The sequence below is a fragment of the Amblyomma americanum genome, chromosome 6 (assembly GCF_052857255.1).
Source record: "Amblyomma americanum isolate KBUSLIRL-KWMA chromosome 6, ASM5285725v1, whole genome shotgun sequence".
Taxonomy (NCBI): Eukaryota; Metazoa; Arthropoda; class Arachnida; order Ixodida; family Ixodidae; genus Amblyomma; species Amblyomma americanum.
In genome coordinates this window covers 127,126,314-127,146,406 of record NC_135502.1, presented here as the reverse complement: position 1 = coordinate 127,146,406, position 20,093 = coordinate 127,126,314, and the positions used below count along the sequence as shown (strand labels likewise).

Genomic DNA, 20,093 nt, shown 5'->3' with positions numbered 1-20,093 from the left:
TTTGAAATAGTTATGAGCTGTTCACGTTTGAAAATGCCATTTGTTGTATTCACTTGTACTCCAGCATCTTTGCAAAGCTTCTGCACCTGCAAGGTAACCTCTGGAAGAAAAAATACAAGCAATGTAAAAAAACAGCTGCGTGTGAAAAACGAAACTGGTCAGTACCCTCTGAACTTGCTGCGTGGTGGTCTAGACTGTCTGGAAGAAAAAATACAAGCAATGTAAAAAAACAGCTGCATGTGAAAAACGAAACTGGTCAGTACCTTCTGAACTTGCTGCGTGGTGGTCTAGACTCTGTGTTGGAACAGCTAAAGCATTGAAAGAAAAATAAACAGCAGAATTAATGCGTGTCATCTAATATACTCAGTGCATGTACAGGGATATTACTAAATTTCCACACATATTGAAAACTATGTCATTTTCTGCTAAGTGGGGTGATGCGATTAGGCAGAAGAGATTTCTTGTGTAGTTACTGAGGTAATTAATACCTGTGGCTTTATATTTTGTACCAAGTGGTCACTCGTCCTAGCTGTAAGTGGCATAAGATAACTTTGGGGTAGCATCATGTCGCTTTGATCAAAATTAATGGTGAGGAGCTAAAGCTGGCCACTTATAATGCTTTGGGCCTAGGAATTTTTGTGCAGTACTGTTTCATGGATAGCGCTAAGCACAATGCATTTTTTTTACCAAAAGGAGGGTCCTGTATTTCGCATACGCCCTACAAAAGCTCAGCCACAACAACGTGAATGTTCACATGGGCGGGTAGACTGTAAATATACCATCGCACTCCATGTGTACCACCTCCTCGTCTGATCGTGCAGCAGATTCCATTGGAACGGCGGTCGAACTTTCACTGCCGGTCCCGTTTTCGTGTGTTTCCAATGCGTCCATGTGTGTGCAGAGCTGAAATGACCTTGCGGGAACTCCTCTGTCACCTGGAATTAGTGTTACGGGGAATTGATGAAGGTCTAATTAACACAGTCCGGGCATACTCTCAGAAGAAAATAGCACTGACCAGCTGTACATCTCGGGTACTCTTAAAGCACAGTACAGTACAAGTCGGGCACGTAACCAAGGGAGGGCCCCACGGGGCCCGTCCCAAAGCTCGCGCGCCGTACCCCCGAGAAAAATCCTACCTACGCATTGCCTTGTACAACTGGCGTAGTTTACAGACCCGTAACGGCTCTTTGCATGTTATGTCAAATCTTCCTGCATGATCGAGCATGAGAACAGCTCTGCCGTGAGTGCTCTCACACGCGACTAGAAGAATCGCCACGGCTGATCCATCTTAGTCGTTTGGCTACCGTGGAAGCCGGTTTCGGTCACTTCGCGTGGTTTAAATAAACGCCTGAACATTGAGTGACGAAAAATAGAGCGAAGGACAGCTTAAAGAAGATGTGACTGACTTATGCCGCTGCCTCGTCAATCCCAGGTGCGATCGCCTTGCATCACTTGGACGCACAGGAAGATTGGCGGATGGAATAGCTTCCGGCACCAGCTTCCTGTACTTATAACCTGATAATTATAAAGAGAATCGCTGACAACCAGCACGGAAAAGCATCGGCAGTGGACTCACCTAGTGTCTTGTAAACCGGGTACACAAAGTCTTCCTCTTTAAAATACTTGCTGCACACAACAGCCGACGCTGACGGTTGCTTCCCCATTTTTAATTTAATCATCCAAGCCTTCTTCATTTTTGACGACTTCGGGTAGAAGTGGAAGCTAACACCGGCTTCGTTACGTGATTTGCACTGCGGCACTGAGCAGTAAGTCACCATGACTGCGAATTAGCGCGAGAAAACGAACGAAAACAGCCAGCGCGCCGGCCGCCAGGCTGGCAGTCCTTGCCGTGACGTCACACTGCGGCGATCGCAGCGGCGCCAGTGTTTTCTCGGGGCTGCGGCGGCCGTGCTCTGCGTGCCACACCGAGACGTGCTTTCCTGATCCGAGTCGGTGGGAAGTGCGTACTCGATCCCGCGCAGTCCCAGATGAAGGGCCTCGTCCGCATAGGTCGGGGCCGCCCCGGAACCACAGGCGTTGTAACAGCAACTCCGCACTTGCGGTCAGTTCCTGCAGGTGGGCGCTCGTGTGCTGGTTTTCACGATGGCGACCGAAGGGCGGTCAGCCCCCTTTGGACGTCGTCCGCAAACTTCATGCGCCACCCGGCCGCACCGCGTATTATTAAGCACCAGTTTTCCGAGTCGAGCGACCTCGGCCTGCTGCCTCGAAGCAACGGCCTGGGAGTGCTTAGCCGGATGGCCGCATTGCGGTTTGAGCCGTGGCCGTTTTTTATCAAATCTGCTTCATTCCTCCGTGTGTTTCAACGTTTTAGCTACACCATGACTATAGTTGCAGTAGATATGCCCTGCAGAAATCAGCATTGCTTTTTCATTTGCGCAACTTAGGGACTCGGAGGAAAAAAGCTTTTTTTTTTTTTTTGGACGAGGGGACGCCGCCAGGACCTTCTGGCCGTGGTTTAGGCGAGGGGCCCTCAAACTGACGAGAATGACGATAAGGGAGTCGGCGGCGCATCACTCGTGGTGGACGCCCACGAATGAAAGGCGCCGTAATGTAGGACTCCGGAGTGATTTCGACCACCTGTGGTTCTTTGACATGCACTGCGCAGCGCGCGGGAGTCTTTTGCATTTTGCCTTCAGCGCAACGCCGGCATGATTCGATCCCGCGACCTCGGGCTGAAGTGAGCAGCGTGACCACTGAGTCTTCGCGGCGGGTGGGACCGGGGTGCAGTTGAAAACATTGCACGGCTCAAGGACAGAATTGGGTGCGGTGTACCGTTGCCCCCTTTGTAGCAGCAACGCGTATCGGTCAGCGGATCCTTTTGTCGCGTGGTTCGAAGAGCGATAAGTCGGCGTCGCCGAGGTGAGCGACCCTCGATCGGGTCCGGCCCGCTGTTCCCTTCGCGGGGGGATTGCTCCTGCCGGCCGGCCGAAGAAAGACTTTTGTCCGCGACAAGGGCAGAGTGACGGCGACAGTTTGTGTTTCCTTTTCGCGCTTTCTGTCCACTTGTATAGTTAAACCGAGTAGACGTGCGAAAGCATGTGTCTAGCCTGGTTGGCTCATTGGTGACACGTCTGGCCACTCAGCTCCCGTCGAGGTTTAAGCCGATCAGTTCGCGCCGCAGGTGGAAGACGACGATGTGCAATGCACAGCACGTGAGAGTGTGTGTTCACACCAGCAGTGATTGGCTGCGGTGCTCTCGCGCAGTGGCCAGAGAAGCTGATCTGTTCGCCCCGCCGCAGGTTCGAATCCCAGTGGCGGCAATATTTGTTTTATTCATTCAAGGTTACAGCGATGGCCCGCTTTTGCAGCTTTGGTCGTAAAGTACATCTTTCGCTTTAAAATGGCTACTAACAGCGATTGCCAAGGGTGTGGGGGCGCTTCCGTCCGCCGCTTTCGCATCAGGGTGTCCCCATTAAGCCTGGACTCCATGTGCGCGAAAGAGCGAGCGACGCGACAAGGCGGCACGGCGACGCTCGCTCCGTCGCTTGGGGGCAACCTCCATGCAAGCGAAGGCGGCAGGCGACGTGCGCAGCGGACTCCGTGCTTTGCGCACTCGAGCTTGGAAACACGCCCGTAACCTGTTCTCTCTCTTAAAATTTTGTGAGTGTGCCTCATAGTCAGGGCCAAAGGAATATTTCCTCTACGGCAGCGGTGCAGCGGCAGTGGAGATAGCCAAAGGCGTGCTTGCGGAGACGAAGTCACATCACGGGTTCACGGGGGAGGTGTGCTTTCGTTCGGTGCCTGTGCACTCCGGCTTAGTAAAAACACTCCCATAAACTGTCACCGCAACCTGATTGTAAGTGACCAAACTATAATATACCACTGAGAATGCGCGCCACGAGTGTTTCTGCACGGATATATAGTTGGAGCGCAGCGGCTCGGTGGATCGAGCGCCGGTACCCGCGGCTCGACACGCATCTCGCGCTGCGTAAGTACGCCCGCTCGCGTAGCCCGCTCCAAATGCTGTTAGCCCTCCGCACCCAACAAGTAGATTGTTTTAATTATTTAAATCATGCGGGTCTGCCTCTCAGCTACAAAACCAAATATTTTCTCGACGGTGGCGATGACCAAGACGACGGGCGGGTTTCGTGAGATGTACCCGTGAGAAACCATGGACAAACCGGAAACGGCTTTGGGGGGCTCTGATTGGCCAGTCGCGTGGGGGAATTCCGGGCGATGAGCGAAATTTTCTGTAGGGGCAGATCCGAGCGACACGGCAGGCGACACATGCATTTTGCTTCGCGCGACGGCGTCGCCGTCGCGTGAGTTTTCGCGTACATGGAGTCCAGGCTTTAGCTCCGTGGAGCTCAGCGACGGGTTCAAAATGGCCCCGAGACACCGCGGTGACTGGCAGCGGCCGATGAAGCCCACCTGAGCATACGCTCGAAGACCGCCGTTTACTGCGGCAAGGGCGCCTGCCACAACCACTTTCTAGCCACTGCAAGTACACCTCAGGCGTGCAGGACGGAATGGCTACTTGGTATGTGTTTGGGCCGTAACGAAGACGACGACTTCGACGGAAGGCCAAGTGGTGGGCTGTGCGCATGCCCATTCAAAAGCGACCAACACCACAGAATTGTAAAGGCACGAAAGAATATTTCAAAAAGACATGGCGCTACAAATACGCGTACACGCACAAAAAGACTAGGACTGGGAACCCGACATAATCAACGACTGCCGATATTTACGCTATTTATTTGGCTCTCCAGTTCATCTCCTCGGTCGAGACCCGCGTATGTGGGTATACGCTACCATTTTTGGGTAACGCCCCCTAATAGCCAACCATTATTTTCCTTTCTTTTCCTTATCTACCAAGAGTGATCTCCTCCGATCACGTGATTATAACCGTTGCCGTGTTGGCTATTATATAAACAGCATAGCAGTGATCAAAAGTGTCCATTCAAACAGATTCGAACGCTTTTTGGAGCGATGAGTAGTAGCTTTATTATATATTATATTATAATTGGTTTTGGAGGAAAGGAAATGGCGCAGTATCTGTCTCATATATCGTTGGACACCTGAATCGCGCCGTAAGGGAAGGGATAAAGGAGGGAGTGAAAGAAGAAAGGAAGGAGAGGTGCCGTAGTGGAGGGCTCCGGAATAATTTCGACCACCTGGGGATCTTTAACGTGCACTCACATCGCACAGCACACGGGCGCCTTAGCGTTTTTCCTCCATAAAAACGCTCGTGTCCCTATTTTCGTAAGCATTCGTGCGGTACAGTAATGCCGTTGACGCAACCACCTCTGCGCGCTTGACCGCCTGCTACTGCTGGGCGCTTGGGTGCGCGTGTCGGGGCAGGGTGTGAGCTCTTTCGGTATACGCCAGCCGAGCCCCGACCGGCATTGAATTCGGGCAAGACCTCCAGCTCGCGAAAGGTGTTTTCTTTTTCTGACAATGATTGGTGCGTCGAAAGCTAGGCGCTGTAGGGCCAGTAGCCGAAGCTGGCGTCCTGTTGTAAATTATTACTCCTGCCGCACGCGCACGAGAAATGGCAATGAATGCTGAAGGCTGTAAGTTTGTGAATGCCATTATTTTCGGAGTTGGTGGTACGCGTCCACATTTCATGTCATTATACCAAAGTCACGATGACGATAACGCTTGATAAGCAGTCAAAAAATCTCACTCCAGTATTGAGCACAATATTTCGCGAAGGTTGTTCAGATTTGATGTAAAAAATATTTTGCATAAAATACCGCTGTTCTTTATTCACAAGTTGGGAAAGTAGCCATAAACTCGCGTGTCAGCGCACAAGCGGAAAGTATTTCGTGTCCAACATTCTCGGACAAAAATTTTGAATATTGAAAAATTGTAAGGCACTGTTTGGAAACATTGAAGGTAATCGTCCACTCGTCTGATGTGTAACAAAATCTTTCTTTTAACATGGTTCCATCGGTCTCATCGATCAGTCAAGACTTCCGTAGAAGCGAATGGGGAACGCTTTTGACGATAGTAAAAACGCTAATATATAAACAAAATACAAGACTGCCGTCGGGTGTTATGCGGATACATTGATTGTTATATGGAAGCTTACATTATGTAAATTACGTTCACTAACTGTTTCCCGCTCAAAAATGCTTTCGTCCAGAACGGTTGGGTACGGTCAGAAGTGCTGGCACGATTGGCGCCCTTCGCGTCGAAAATTCAGTACAGACGCCTTGTCTGACCATTTACTACTGGTTAGGAAGTTGCATGCTTTTCTGTGTGCGGAATGAGGGCGAGAGTACGCATTGCTCGAGCGAACGGGCTGTGGCGAACTCAGTAGGTCGCGAATGGTAGTAAGGCTGATGGCATTAAATCTGCCCGTTGGCAACGCGTCTCTAGTAAGGTGGGCAGGCAATGATAGAGCATAGTTAATGAACACCGGTTATCATTTGCTCTGCTGGTTTCGTACCCGCATTTCGGGGAGCCGAGTGGAATGAGTCGCTTCGGAGCATGCCTCCCCCCGTGCGGTGTGTTTTGCCGGACGGATGCTGTTCTCCTCCTCTCGGCGGGTTTATTGCCCCCGTCAGGTCGGGGCCGCCGCCATCGTCCCTCCTCCTCTCAGGGGCCTGTCGCTTCCCTCCTGCGCGCACCACTTTCGATGGTTCATTCTCGGCGTGGCGTGCGCTGCTTACGTCCAGCCGGCTGCGAAGCTCCTGTCTTCAGCCACTGGTTTTTCTTTCGGTTGTTTCCGGAGTGCAGCTGGTTTCGTCTGAGGGAAGCCCGTGGTTATACTTCCTCTGGTGTTTTATCATTGCCCCCTCACGAGGCTGCTGCGTGCGGGGCTAGGAAGAGGCCGTGTACTGCTCCGATCAGGGGGGCCGCATTTCCTCAACGCCTCTGTTGGCGCTCTTCTCCGCCTCTCGTTTTCTGTCGTCCTTCCTCCCCTCGGGCAGCAATCGGGACGGGCGCCGTCGATCGAACACGGCGCCCGTTCATCGAGTGGTGCGCCCATACGTTCTCCCCTCTCCGCTCCTTTTCTCTTTCCGGGTGTCTTCCGCCTCGTGATAATGGTGCAGGCCAGGGCACGTCGGCTGCGGGACGCCACGAGTACTTGCCGGGCCGGGTAGAGCACGCCTTTTGGCAGCAGCGTCGCCCGGCGTTGTGTCCCTCCTCGGTTCCACGTGGGTCGCGCATTGATTGGAGGGGTGACCCGGCGGCCGTGTTGGCGGCGCAGGTCGTGAACCCCTGCGAACGAGGTCAGGCGCCGGGTGCATCTGGACCCCCGCCGGGCTTCGACCCGGGCGCGGCTGCCCGCGCATTGGTCCAGGTCGGCGCGTGTTGCTTCTCGCATCGCGCCTGCACGTGTTCCGCACTGGCCCGCGACACTTTCGGCGCCACTCTCGTGGAGAGAGCGAAGCGGTGTTCGCGCGAGATGTGCCCATGCAACGCACAGCTCGCTCCCGGTGGACGGCCTCGTCGGCCGAAAGTTTCCACTGGTGGTGGCGAGCGTGATTTGGTGGATCGATTGACTGCGGAGTTTTCGGAGCGCGGTCATCGTGCGGGGGGCACTCGACTGCCCCGCGGCGAAAGCTCGCCGATGCACGCTCGTGGCCGCCGATCCGGCCCCATTCCAAGGATCAAGCTGTGGCCTGGAACGTTCATGGAATGGCGCCATTTTACGGGGCTCTCACTCCGAGTGGCCTTAGTGTGTGAAAGCCAGTTGTAGTAGTCGGGCTAGCCAAGCCAAAAGTGGCGAGCACCAAAAGAAGCACAGAGGCCTAGTAGCCAAGCCAAGGGATGAACTGAAGGAACGTCATGTTTTAACTAAGCAGTGTCTAGTTTAGCCAGTCCTTTCTGACTTTCGTATCACCCTGCAACTGCCCTGTAGATGCACTCGGGCTGGATTCGTCACAAATGCGCCTTTCGAATACTGAGGTGCATCCCGTGATGGTATTCGCTTAGGCTGGTCAGCATGAGCTTAATCAGAACAAGGTGCAACATGGTCCACACATTGCTAGTAGCGCTTTGTCATCGTCATCTTTGTTGCGCCTTGATAGCATACCTTGCTGACCTGACCGCATCGGCTTTTTACCTGGCCCCCGTGCCACGCCACACTCTCCGCCATCTGCTGCCTGCTCACCGCTTGCGGCCTGAGCGACATGTTGCGGTCATCGTCCGTAACGGTCGTCGGGGGCGACCAAGCCTGCGTGTGCAGGTGCGATTCGTCGGTAGGGTGTGCCGGATATCACGATCGCCCCCGCCCCTCGTCCCCCGCGCTCTCCAGGGCGCGAAGGTGACTCGCCTGGGCGGGTCGGCTCCTTCCGGTCTTGGATTGCGCACTTCCCGCGAGGTGGCCGGATGCCGGCCACCTGGCTGCGTTCCCCCGCACAGTCCCGGTTGGCAACGAAATGATCCGTACTTCTTTCGTTGTGCTCGCTCTGCCCTGGCATGTTTCGTGAATAACTGCGGAGCCCTTTGCGAGTTTAACCATTGGAGGTCACCTGCACTTCTTCCACCAGTCAGCCTCTTACGCCCCGCACGGGATTCCCTCCGGGTCTCTCTGGAGCCCCTGTACAACAAGTTTCTGCTTGCTGAGGTGCGGTTCTTACCTGGAAACTGAAAAGTTTAAACATCGAGACGCTGTGCTCGCGCGCATTTTGTCGATCTTCTGCGTTTTTGTGCCACGCTGACGCGTCTGACCGCTCGGCTGCACGCGATATTTGCGTGGCTGTTCACACGACCGTTCCAGCCGGCCTGTTCCTCAACCTCTGGCGGCGGCATCCCACTCCGGGTGGCGAGGGGTTGGCTTCGTTCCTTCACCCTTTCTCTCTCTCTCATCTCGTCGGCTATCGTTCCTTACCCTTCCCGGCGGCCTGCTCCTTCACTTTCGTTTTTCTGCGCCAGCCGGGCGGTGTTTCCCCGGGAGGGAGAGGCGTGCGGGCTCCTCATCCGCCACCCCTCTTCCCATCTTGCTTTCCCGGCTCCGGGGTGGTATCGGGGCGGCCGGCCAGCGAGGCAACCCGCGCTGGGGCACCCACCCCTGCTCGCCGAGGCATTGGCCCGGGGAAGGAAGCGCCACGGAGAGGGTGTAACGACCACGGGGTGTCCCGTTCGTTTGCCCCGGCTGCTGCTGCTGCCCTGCCATGCGCGCGCGGCAAGATGCACCGCCGCTGCTCTCTTCGTTTGTTGCGGCGGCGCCATTAGCACGCCGGTCAGCTGGGTTCAAGGACCCATTTCGGGTGGACCTGGTCGCACTCCCCGTCGTGATGCGCCCGGACGCTTCCATTGCCAATTCACAATTCGAAATCGGCGCCACGCTGCTCTGGCGGCGGAGTTCGCAGCTTTTTTGGTGTGTTTTGGCACCTTGCACGGTGGTGTGCTAGGGTTGGGGGGGGGGGTGACTGCTGAAGCTAGTAGTCTCAAAGTCTGAAAGTGTTTCCGATGGCTGCGCCTTCTGGTATTTGGTGTTGTCCGTCATCGTCGCCCTAAGTGGCAAGTTTCTGTGCCCTGCAAGTTGTCAATTTTTCTTGTTTTTTTTTCGTGGGGGGGGGGGGGGGGGGGGCACTTGAGCTGTTCGACGATCTGAGTGGTTCGAACAGCGGGTTGTTCCGTGCGAAATTCTTTGCAAGTCCTATCCAGTGCTATCAGGTTTTGAAACTGCGCTTCAAAAAGTTGCTAGCCCTAGTGGCCACTTTGCGGAGGTTCACAGATGCTGCGCATCTGAAAGGGGCCAATAAAAGCTGCCGCCGTTATCTTCTGGATGCGTTTTTTCGACTTTTTGTCCCTCATTTCAGCTCCTAATTTGTCTCGAACTGTTTATATCTGTGCATTTTTTATTCTCTCTGTTTCACTGCCTTTGTTGCCAAGCGGTTGTGCGTTTATCAACAATCTCGAAGTGTGCAGCATGAACACAGTTTGTATTTTGACCACAGTCGTCGGACAATCCGCTAACCTCCAAATTATGGCACATTCAAACCGCCAGGTTTCAAATACATGAAGTTGCGCAGCTGGTAAAAGATCTCGCTCTGTCCGCACAGCAGACGATGTGTGAGGGCGTGAACGCAAATGCTTGCTTAGGGTTAGAAATACGTGTATCCATTATTATGTGGAACGCTTGCACCTGGCGTGCTGCCGCCGTCGCACATTTGGCATTACTTGCTTCGGCAGAGAAATGTAAGGGACTGCGCAGTTTTGATGGATTGTTGCTGGGACAGGCTTATCGTCCCTCTTTCGCTTATGCAGTTTCGCGGGATACTGCAGTGTGTGTCGGTCGTGGCTGTTAATCCTCTTTATCCAGGAAATGGTCGGAGATAACCCGAAGCACGCGTATCTCTCGGCCTTCGATGGGGGAAGTTTGGAAGGCCGATGACGTCAAGTGAAGGGAAGAGGCGGGCGCGCTTCCCGTCCGAGTGCGCCTTGAATTGCGGGGCAAACCTAACGCGTCCTCCGCCGCAATGCAAGTGGCGCCGCTGTCGCGGCCGAATGCGGAGAGCGCAGCGTGGAGAGGAGGCGCTGCTGGCGCTGCTCTGGCGGCGATGGCGGTCGCGCCGGTAGCGTCAGTCGACCGGTCGAACCCGAGGCCTTGCCCTCGGCAGCGCTGCCTGCAGCCACGCTGTTGCTGTCCGGCTCGAGAACAGCGTCGGTCTGTGGACGCATGTGTTCGTGCCCTGGCCCAAAGGGGGGCTCATCGAGGCGTACCGCGGTGCTCGGGTGCTGTGCTCCTTTGTGTTGCTAGCGTTTGCGCGGCAGTGTTGCTGTTCGGGTGCTGCCTCCAAGGTGGAACGACGACGCTTGCACCGCCGCGATGGGGACGCCTGTAGGCGAGGATCGGATCGTGCCGTAAGTGCTGTGGTGAAAGGGCCCGCGGTCTACTCTGTGGGCTCGTGTGCGCTTCTCTGCATGAAACATCGGAGAGGTCCCCATTGTGATGTGTCCTGTTTACCGCCCGCTTGGTAAGCGCTGTATTTTACCAAACGAGGGGATATAGAACGCAGTAGAAAAGCCAGCTCCTGTTGAGGTAAGTGCGCCTCGCTGAAGCCCTGCTTTTTTCTCGGCAGTTTCCCTCGGATCCTGCTGCCCTCGCATCTGCCGCCGTGAGCGGCGCGTCGCGTTCTGTAACATTGCGAATCTCGGCCGCGTTCATTTTTCTTTTTATACTGGCTGCCTTTGTTGCCGGTGCAGCAACCGTCTGAGGGGGGAAAAGTATCTTTTCTAGCTTAGCTTGTGTGTGTTTACTTCCGCGAACATTTTGTGTGGTTTGTTGAGTGGGGCTAAATCGCGGAGCCTTTTCACCGTTGTTGCTCCTTTGCTAGGCCAGGTGCGACGCGATCTTGTTGCAGCAAAGCTAGCTGTTGCGCACTGTGGCCCTCGGTAGAGTTCCTTCTGCTTGCCTTGCGATGTCGGGGCCGATTGGAAAAGGCCCGCCACCCTCGTTGTGCCTCCGCGATATCGGAGCGCGCGCGGCGCGTTGCGCATGCACGAGCTCGGCCAAGCTTTTCCACAGGTGTTGGCAATGCCGCACGTGTTGTTACTCTGCCTCTTTTTGTTTTTGTTGCGTATTCCGCGCCTCGCTGCCCCTGACAGATAAGCGCGGCGTGTGAGTCGAGCTGAAGGCCCCCGCCGCAGGGCGCGGCTGCCGTAATCCTCCGGCCGCGCCCCGTACACACTGTGCTGTTTCGCTGCAGTGTGCGCGCACACGGCAGCGCCACGAAAAGAGTTGGCTTCTGAAATGTGGGGATCATCCACCGCGTGGTGTTTTGTCTGCCGGTGTGGCCACCTGCGGGCTGGAAGTGGCACTTGAGCTTGTTTTTCTGCGCAGGAGCTGACCGGCTGTCATTCCGCCCAGATTGTACTTGTGCGACGAGGAGATTTCAAAGCATGGCGCTGTTAGCATTTGCGATTTCATTGTTACCGGCCACCGCAGAATTGAAGGTTCGGTTCTCTTCAGTGTCTTTTTTTTATTATTTCAGCTTTTAAAATTCATTCTTGGTCTTATCTGATCCAACTGTGCCCTTTCGTGCAATGCTGCGTTTATTTCTCAGTTGGACACTACAAACTGCTGGGCGCTGCTGCTTACCTTCGGCTATATGACGTCAGTGAGGCTTCTGCCAATTCGTGTGCGTGGGAAGAAATCAGCGATTACTACGACACCTCTTCCTTTATCCCTTCTCTTAGGGCGCGGTTCAGGTGTCCGCCGATATGCGAGACAGATACTTGCGTCATTTCCTTTCCCCAAAACCAACTTTCATTTCGTTTTTTTGCCAGCCTGTATTTTCCTGGGGTGCTCTGGAGGTGCGTGATATGTGTACGCTGTTCTGACGTCCACTCCTCCCAGGCTGAGCGCCAGATATAAGTGTTGCATGGTGTGTGCAGACGCTATGCACCCTTTTCGATCGGGACAAGCCTACCCTGTCTTGGGTAGTTTGTTTCAGGAATTTTCAAACGTCTCCATGGGTAGGAATTGGGCTCGGAAGTTTCTTGCCGGTTAAGCAGAGAAATAAAAAAAAGTCCTAGGGTAGTCAATTATCGGGGTGAGAAGTGTTACGTAGCTGTCGGTGCCTCTCTGGCCGGCGTTGGCCAAGGCAATGGTTCATTCCGAGATGCCGCCTCCTGTGTACACGTACCCTGCAGTCAACAAGAGCACGCGTGTTCACTGTGCGCAGTCAGCGGAATATGGTTTGGGTGTCCTAAAGCAGCAGCGCAACTCGGCCAGACGAACTCGTGGCGCTCCGAGTCGACCAGCTGTGGCCGCGCGTGTCATCCTTCGGCGCGTTCGCCGCCGCTGGACGAGTACTGACTAGACTCCTCGTTAATTTTGGTCCCCGTGCTTCGACAGCCCGCCGCCTTCTTCCTGGCCGCGACGCAAACGTATCGCAGCTTCCTTCGTCCTGTAGGCCGTTTCACATGCATGCGCCTTTCTCCTGCGACGCTGCGAATTTCTGTCGGGTCTAGTCGCAGGCGACTTGCGATCGATTCCGTGCGGTTGGTATTCAGTCGCAGCCTCGGTGTGCTCGCTCTGCGACTGACCAATGGGGGAGACGGCGTGGGGTCACGTCGGAGCTGTTGCCGCGGTGGAAGCAGAAACTGTTTATTCTATCAAGACATACGCTTTTGTTTTCAGTCGTACCGAGACCTTTATTAGTCCAGCGCCTCGTGGTAAACGCACCATTCTGTTTGAAATGCTCTCCTCGGGAGAAAACGTAATTTTGCCCTGTCAGTTTTACAAGCCTGTATCGGCGGTTCAGTCTCTTAAGGGGGGGGGGGGGGGGGGGGGGGGGTTGTACTACCGTCGGCCGGACGCTGTCGGTGCACGCGCTAACTGAATCGCAGCACCGGAACCGCCTTCGAGGTGCCGCGCCTTGCGTAACGACCGCAGCGGGATAAACAAGCGGAGAGGATGGACCCGTCGGGAACGTGCACTGCGGAACATTTCCAATGCCGCCGGGTGAAATACAAGCGTGCGGTCGCGGAGCCGAGGGCGCAGCTCTGGCCCGCTCCTTCAGTGGCGTGGCATGCATGCTGCCTTCTCTCATTGAGGTCCCGCACGAAGCATCGCAGAGCACGTCTCATGGTGGCATGCAGCCTGTTTGTGGTTCACGCGCTTGGCTAGCCGCTAGTGGATTACGAAGCGGTGAAAATGAAAGCCGGATGCGAGAAGGGGCCCGCTGGCGTCCCCCCCCCCCCCCCCCCCCCTTTTTTTTTTAAGGCACCTCCCGGTTTGTGCCAGAGCTCGTAGGTGAGGAGCGTTCGTCTTCGTTGCGAACATTTTTCAACGCGAGGTTCCCACACGCTGTCGTTACCCGAGGATCAAACACACGTCTCGGGGTTCGGCGCAGGGGTCGTCGTTGTTCAATAACATGGGACAGGCGGGGGTTAGGAGCTGTCCTGGAGGCGGTTCCGCCTCAGTCGCATGGAAACATTTTCGCGGGTATTGTTTGTCGTAGTGTCAGCTTCGAGGATAGGTAAGGATGCTTCCTTGCGGCGCACAGTGCGAGTTCGGAGCTTGCCCGTCGGGGCAGCAAAGTTTGGCTGCCAGCGCAAACCAGTGGTGCTCATCGTTCATTCTCCCCGCATGCCGCAGGACCTTCCCTCAGCGCGGAGGAGGTGAGAGAGTTTCTAAAAATTCTTACCCTCTGCTTTGACGCATTTTGTGATGCACCTCATCCCTTTTTCTCAGGCCTGAGGAGAAGGCTGAGGTCTACATTTTATTTATCGGGCTCCTCGGAGTCCTTGTCCGGACAAGGACTTTCGCTGAGGACACCCAATTTTTGAAATAGACTATACCACGTCTTTGGCGCATGATAGCCTGAGTAGCTTATGCGCTTTTTTCCTCTCCCTCGCTTTGGGCAACCAGGAGCTTATCGAGGCAACTCTCGTTGAGGCTGCCCGACACCGTCAGTGCAGCATTTGTCTCATTATAAATATTTCGCTCTGCACGTCCTCACGAAACCTTAATAGTGCAGCATAACTCATACGCGCTAGTCTACCTGTGCATCTGGGCTGTCTCTCTCCAGGTTACGCAAATTGACCCACATGGTGTGCGTTGCAGACCCGTTCTCTCGATGCTGTCCTGCCGTCGCGCCGCAAGTACCTACGTCCATCCCGTCATGGCGCATTGGTTCGCTGGAAAGCGCGAACCACACAGTTCGGTCACCACTGGCACACTGCGTATTTTGCGGGACTGTAGGCGCCCCCCCCCCCCCCCCTCTTTATTTTTTTTCTTTGCTAGGCTGCGGTTGACGCCCGGCACGGGGTCCGAGCGCAGGTGTGGGCCGAGGCGAGAGCGGCGGGCAGAAAGGGACGTGCTTAGCTCGGCTCTCTCCGATCGCGTGTTCTTTTGAGACAAAGGTGGTCTCTGCGCGCACGAGTGCCTCGCGTGTCCCTCACAGCTCGTTCCACCAAGCGGTCAGCGTCTGTCGGTTCATGTTCGTCCGAGTTGTGTCCTCCGCTTGCTCTCTGCACCGCTGTTTCGCCCTTTCGCGAGAGGGTCGCGTCGACGGAGTTGTGTGCATCGCTTTCCTCCTCTCTCTCGTGGCGAGCGTCGTCCGGCCCGGCTGTTTGCCCCTCTTCCGCCGGCCGCTCTGGGCCTGCCCTCGGCGACCGTGAAAGCCGTGATCGATCCCCGCTCTCCTCCGAGGCCGCCGCCCCTTCTTCGCGCTCGGCGGCCGACCTCGAGGGGTTCTCTCTCAGCCCTTCTCTCACGAAAGCCGTTTCCCTCGGAGGTGCCAGGGAAGCGCAGCCACTCATTTTTCGCCCTGCGGCAGCTTCTTCCTAACGGTGCGCCCGCAGGGGCCAACCCGCGCCGTGGCGGACATCGAGGGCGACGACACGGGGCACGCCGAGTTGTCTGTTTCTGGTCTCTCGTCCCCGTTTTGCGGCCCAGTTGTCACAGCGCGATCGAAGGCAGTCGGCGTTCCGCTCGACTTGAGGCGCCGGTCTCCGCGCTGCGTCCCGTGAAGCGGACAAAGCCGGAGGCCACATTTGCGGGGTCGGCGCTGAGGCCTCGATGGCCGCTTGAACTTCCAAGGTCGCCTGCGGTTGACACCTCCTCGGTTCCCCCCTCTCCGGCGGAGGCTCGACGCAGGTGCTGACGTCCGAGGAGCCCTGTTCGTGAGCTGCGCTGACAAAAAGGGCATCCTTAGCTGCGCAGGCGGTGCACGAGAGCGTCGAGTAGAGCGCGCTCTTGTATGTACAGCAGGCTTACTGTATTCAATATATATAAGGCTGGTCCTACAGCCGAAACGTCGTGAATTAAATCCTGTTATGTTCCTTCAATTTTTGGTGATTATATATAGAAAGAGAGAGAGAGAGGGGGGGAAAAGTGCGTTCTTGACTGATGTCTTTTTGCTGCTTATTTGCGTCGAGCGCGCGTGATTGTGCCGTGAGCGGCGTTTTACGCATCACGGCCCCATCTCTGGACTGGAAATTTGAGCAGCCTCCGTCGTGGGACGTGTGTTTGCGAAACGGCTCTAGGTCCGAGTCGTTTCGACACTGTTGGCGGGCAGTTCTATTTCTCTGAGTGCAGAGTTTTTGTTTCCTACTATTCATATCTGCGGTAGGCAGCTTGCCATCTCTCGCTGCTTTTGGCCGCGTCAGTTTCCCGCGTCGTGTTGGCGAGCACGGCTTCACTCCTACGCTCTACGGGAGGCAGGAACGCAGGCGGATTCTCACTGCGGCGGCATGGTTTCTCTCCGCGGCTGCTTCGCACAAACATGTCGCCGCTGCGACAGATGGCGTCGTCGTCTCCGGGAGGAGGCAGCGGCGACCTCGCTCTCGCGGCGAGGGGCCTCGCGGGGGAACCTTGGCTGCCTCCTGTGGGCCTGTTCGATGCGGCCTTGACCCCGGCCGGTCCCTTGCCGGCGGCCCCCCTCCTCGCCTGCCGAAGGGCCTCTCGGGCAACTCTGGCGGCCCTCCCGACGGTCCCTTCGAAAAGTGCGTTCCCACAAGACAGGCCAGCCACGGAGAGCGGATGGCTGCGTTGGGGCTTCCACAATCGTTACCGTGCGCGGCTGCAGTCAAGTTTTGGAAACTTACCAGAAAGGGTCGGCTGCCATCGCGTGTGTTCCCGAGGCTGAGCCAGCCGCAAACGGGTACACGTGCGGCCATACAGCGGGGTCCTTGCGTTGCAGCCTCCGAGGCTCTCCGGCGCAAGCGATCGATGCGCTGGGGATCGTCCAGAAGACCGAGGTCGCCGCTCGTGCGTTCTCGCTGGGCTCCGTCACTAACCGCGCGCAGCCTGCTCGCACGTTGCCGGGGCCGCCTGCGCGCTCCGACATCTCCCCGTTGAAGCCAGAATTGAACCCGCTTTTTTTCTCGCGATATCGTCGCCGTGAGCGTTCACTCGATGGTGCCTACTAGGCATGCGCAGCTGGACGGCAGTTTTAAAAAGCGAATTTGCTCTTTTAAAGCAGTATATAGACAGCCGACTTTTGGGTGCGTGTTTTCTTGTTCGTACCGCCTGGTATTCTCCTACGACCGCGAAATAATTTATAACAGCATTTCTTTCTCGTGCTATCTCGGTTCCAACAGCCGAATGAGGACTGTGACGCCAACGTGTGCTTACAGGTCACGTGAGGCATGAAAAAATGCAATATAATCGCTGCTTCCACATTCGTTGTCATTCCGGCTCTTGAGGAAGGCTGGCTTCAGCACTGCAGTAAATTGAAACGATGCAGCAGGGATCATATGGACGTTTCCGTGCCTCACGTGACGCAAAAGCACACTTTTACGTGTCAGCCATCGTTCGGCTGTTGCAACCGAAACAGCATGACAGAAAAAAATTCGATTATAAATCATAAAGCGGTCGTGGGCGTATACCACAAGGTGATCCATGCGTAGTAGTGTCTTGCGCATCATTGTAGAGAAGAAAACATGCCACCAAAATTAGGTGTCTATACTCCTTTAACTGAAAAATAGGCGTCGTTGTGACTATCCGGCCACGACAGCTCCGAGGTCCGTCTACTCGGAGGCCCGTGCTTTTAAGAAAACCTCGCACCGAGCAGAAAGCGGTGGAGCGCTATAGGATTCCCCGAATCGCCGCAGATCTCATGCGAACGAGACCTTCGGTTCGGGGGCGCTTGACACCGATTGACGTCGCCGCGGCTCATTCAAGGTCAATTGAGCAGTACGGCAGCCCTGCACGCCGTGACTGCCTTTGTCGACACCTGTGGGGCAGGGACCCGGAGGAAGCGTTATTTTGCTAATTTCAAATTGAGGCTGTCCTTGTCAGACGCGGGAGGGTGTTTTTTTCTTTCTTCGAAGCACGTTGAATGTCTCGAGGAAGCGACAGGCCCTGTGGTCGATTCGGTAACTTACGGCCCGTTGTTGCCGGTGTGTCTGCGTTTTCTGTTTAGGTGGAGGGAGGGGCTTTTCCGGAGCCCATTTCGTTCTTTTCTAATGATCGTGCGTACAAAATACCAACAAGTCACCTCAGGCTGCGGGAACCTCACATTGGAGGGAAGAACTAAATATGAGCAATCACCTTTTATTGTGGAGATCGCACATGGGTAACATTCGCTCTTCCGCTTTCCGTCAACTATATTTAAAGACGTTATTATCGCCCCCTAGCGTAAAACGGATGGGTCACCATTCGCGAATTAGACTATAACGTTAATAGGCAGGCGTTTAAAGGGTGCAGAGGAATGTTGCAGGGTCTGTTTACTTGGAATTGTCTCCGTACGACTTACCATCGTAATTAATACAGGCTAATATCCATCTCGATGGGCGAAGAAAAAAAAATTACATGTACATTTTGTATTCTCGATCCTGCAGTCGACACTAGGTATTGACCCGCAAACGTGTGTCTCGCGCCCGCTTCGGCGGATAAGTGGTTAGGCGCTCCCCCAGGACGCGGGTTCGATCCCGGCCGCGTAAAAACGCAAGGCGCCCGTGTACTGTGCGATGTCTGTGCACAGACCCCCAGGTGGTAAAAATTACTCCGGAGGCCTCCGCTGTGGCGTCCCTCACCCCGTACCATCTCTCGCGTTCAGCGTTGGGGCTCGCCATCCTGGGTCATTGCCGGCATGATTTGCGCGGAAAGATATATTCGGGTTTTCTCGTTTTGCAGTCGATTGGAATAGTTATTTAGTGTCTTCACAGAGTACTGCTTGCCATTTCACGCACCTTTTCGACGTCTGCAGTATTGAGCGAGTATTCTGCGCGCTATAGTTGCGGTTCTGGATTGTCGCTAGCAAAGTTACTTGCGCAACGGGCATCCTGTCCGCACCGGTCGGTTGGCGCATTGCGCTCGTGCTGCGGCCTCCCGTGCATCGGTAGCGTATGCTTTGTCCCATTGATGCGTCGAATCGGCCGTTCGCTCCGTTCACCCGGTCGGTGCTCTTCTCTCGCGCCGCTTCCTCCTCTCCCCTCCGAGGGCGACCCCGTCGTGCGATGACCGCCGCCGGTCTTGTTTCTCGGTGGACCCTCCCCCGCTGAGGAGGAGTGCGGTGGGAGACCGAGAGTGCGTTCGAAACGCACTTTTGCTGTGCGAAGTTCGCGGTGCAGCCTCGCTATGAATAGCGCCTCCAGCGGAAGGTGAGCAGAGAAACGCGTGCAGGTTCGCGTCGCCTTCTGCCTGGTCTCGGGCAGGCTTAGGCTGAGCCCGTTCGCCTGGGCTGGCCGCGCAGCCGCTCGTGCAGAGATGCTCTCTCTACACTCCTGTGCTGGCTTGCCGCGAACTTACTCCGGCGACGCCGCCTGTCGTGGAGTGCACGGAGCCCGTCGATCTTGCGGCTTGCGCGAGTAGATGGAGGCGGCGAGGAAAGGGCTCACGGTGCGTTCTCCTGGGTGGACGCGTTCACTTGCACGAGTCCCACCAGTATGAAAGGGTAGGACCGATTTGCACAGCAATACCAATTCCCTGACTATTTCTCTGCTGACGTTGAAAATTACTTGCGGATATTATACGCCTAGAGGCAAACTAGTTAGAAAACAGGAAAAGTGTGCACTTCACTCATAATTACGGCCTAATTAATCATTGACTTTTTGTTGCCCTACATATACACCCTTGCACTGTTGTTTCCTTTACATTTTGCCGCTGGGCGTGTTGTTGTTGTAGTTACTTGTCCGTGTTTTTCAGCAAAGCTCTTGCAAGTTGGTGCGTTTGCCTGTAGGTTTTCCACCACGAGGTAGGATCAGTTGGCCCCTGCTGCGCGGACGCTTTCCGTCGTTGCGATCGGAACGCGCCCTGGGAGCTCAGCTGGCCGGCAGCCTTGCTTCCGGCTTCCGTGCGTGAAGAGCAGCAGTACAGGGGGGCTGGGCCACGCGCAGCTAGAAGCGGCAAAGCGTGTATCCTCCCGGGCTTCGCCGAGTCAATTTTGAGCAGGCCTTCGTCGGTTGACAATGTAGTAGCCAGCGCGGCGCCGTCTTTGGCCCCCATCCCGGGCTCTCTCGACGAGCTCAGTGTGGGTCGTGTCCCGGAAGGAAGTGAATGCTTAGCCAGGGTTGACCATCGTGAGAGTGCGTCCTTTCGTCGGCTGTTGTGGCAAGTCGCTTGCCCAGCGTACGACGCCCCTTCTAGGTGTGTTCTTCGGCTGTGCGTTTCGGTGGTCAGTGACAAAATGAGACTGCCTCTGGAGGTGATGCGTGTCCCCTGGAGCTGAGAGAGCCCTTGAACGAGAGCGACCTACTTTTTTACCACTCCTCGAAGG

The 20,093-nt window shown here is 55.6% G+C and overlaps 2 protein-coding genes across 11 annotated transcripts in view; one reads left to right on the top strand and one right to left on the bottom strand.

The window, feature by feature from the left end:
* Positions 1-20,093, top strand: part of rdx (BTB/POZ and MATH domain-containing protein rdx) — a 261,129-nt gene that overhangs the window by 206,047 nt on the left and 34,989 nt on the right. The window contains exon 1 of one of the 9 annotated variants that reach the window (XM_077627969.1): positions 10,481-10,785. The exons of the other annotated variants lie outside the window; for them this stretch is intronic. The gene's annotated coding sequence lies outside the window, so the exon portion shown is untranslated. Of the gene's footprint in view, positions 1-10,480; positions 10,786-20,093 lie in introns of those variants that run through there. 9 annotated transcript variants of the gene reach the window in all.
* LOC144094082 (uncharacterized) lies at positions 38-8,493 on the bottom strand. 2 transcript variants are annotated; one of them, XM_077627973.1, is made up of 4 exons: positions 1,577-8,493; positions 780-935; positions 264-308; positions 38-198 (listed from the first exon to the last, which is right to left on the bottom strand). In XM_077627973.1, the coding sequence occupies exons 1-4, from the start codon at positions 1,776-1,778 to the stop codon at positions 50-52; spliced, it is 552 nt and encodes a 183-aa protein (XP_077484099.1). In that variant the 5' UTR covers positions 1,779-8,493; the 3' UTR covers positions 38-49. The 2 variants fall into 2 exon arrangements, 1 of the variants encoding a protein (XP_077484099.1); XR_013306400.1 differs by lacking the exon at positions 38-198 and having other exon boundaries at positions 1,407-8,493.

What these genes read in the sequence shown, in the direction of transcription:
- LOC144094082 (XM_077627973.1), bottom strand. Translation starts at nt 1,778, where the DNA reads ATGGTGACTTACTGCTCAGTGCCGCAGTGCAAATCACGTAACGAAGCC. An exon ending in CCCGGTTTACAAGACACTAG is followed by an intron (nt 936 to 1,576) that starts GTGAGTCCACTG and finishes CACTAATTCCAG; the next exon opens with GTGACAGAGGAGTTCCCGCA. An exon ending in GGTACACATGGAGTGCGATG is followed by an intron (nt 309 to 779) that starts GTATATTTACAG and finishes TCAATGCTTTAG; the next exon opens with CTGTTCCAACACAGAGTCTA.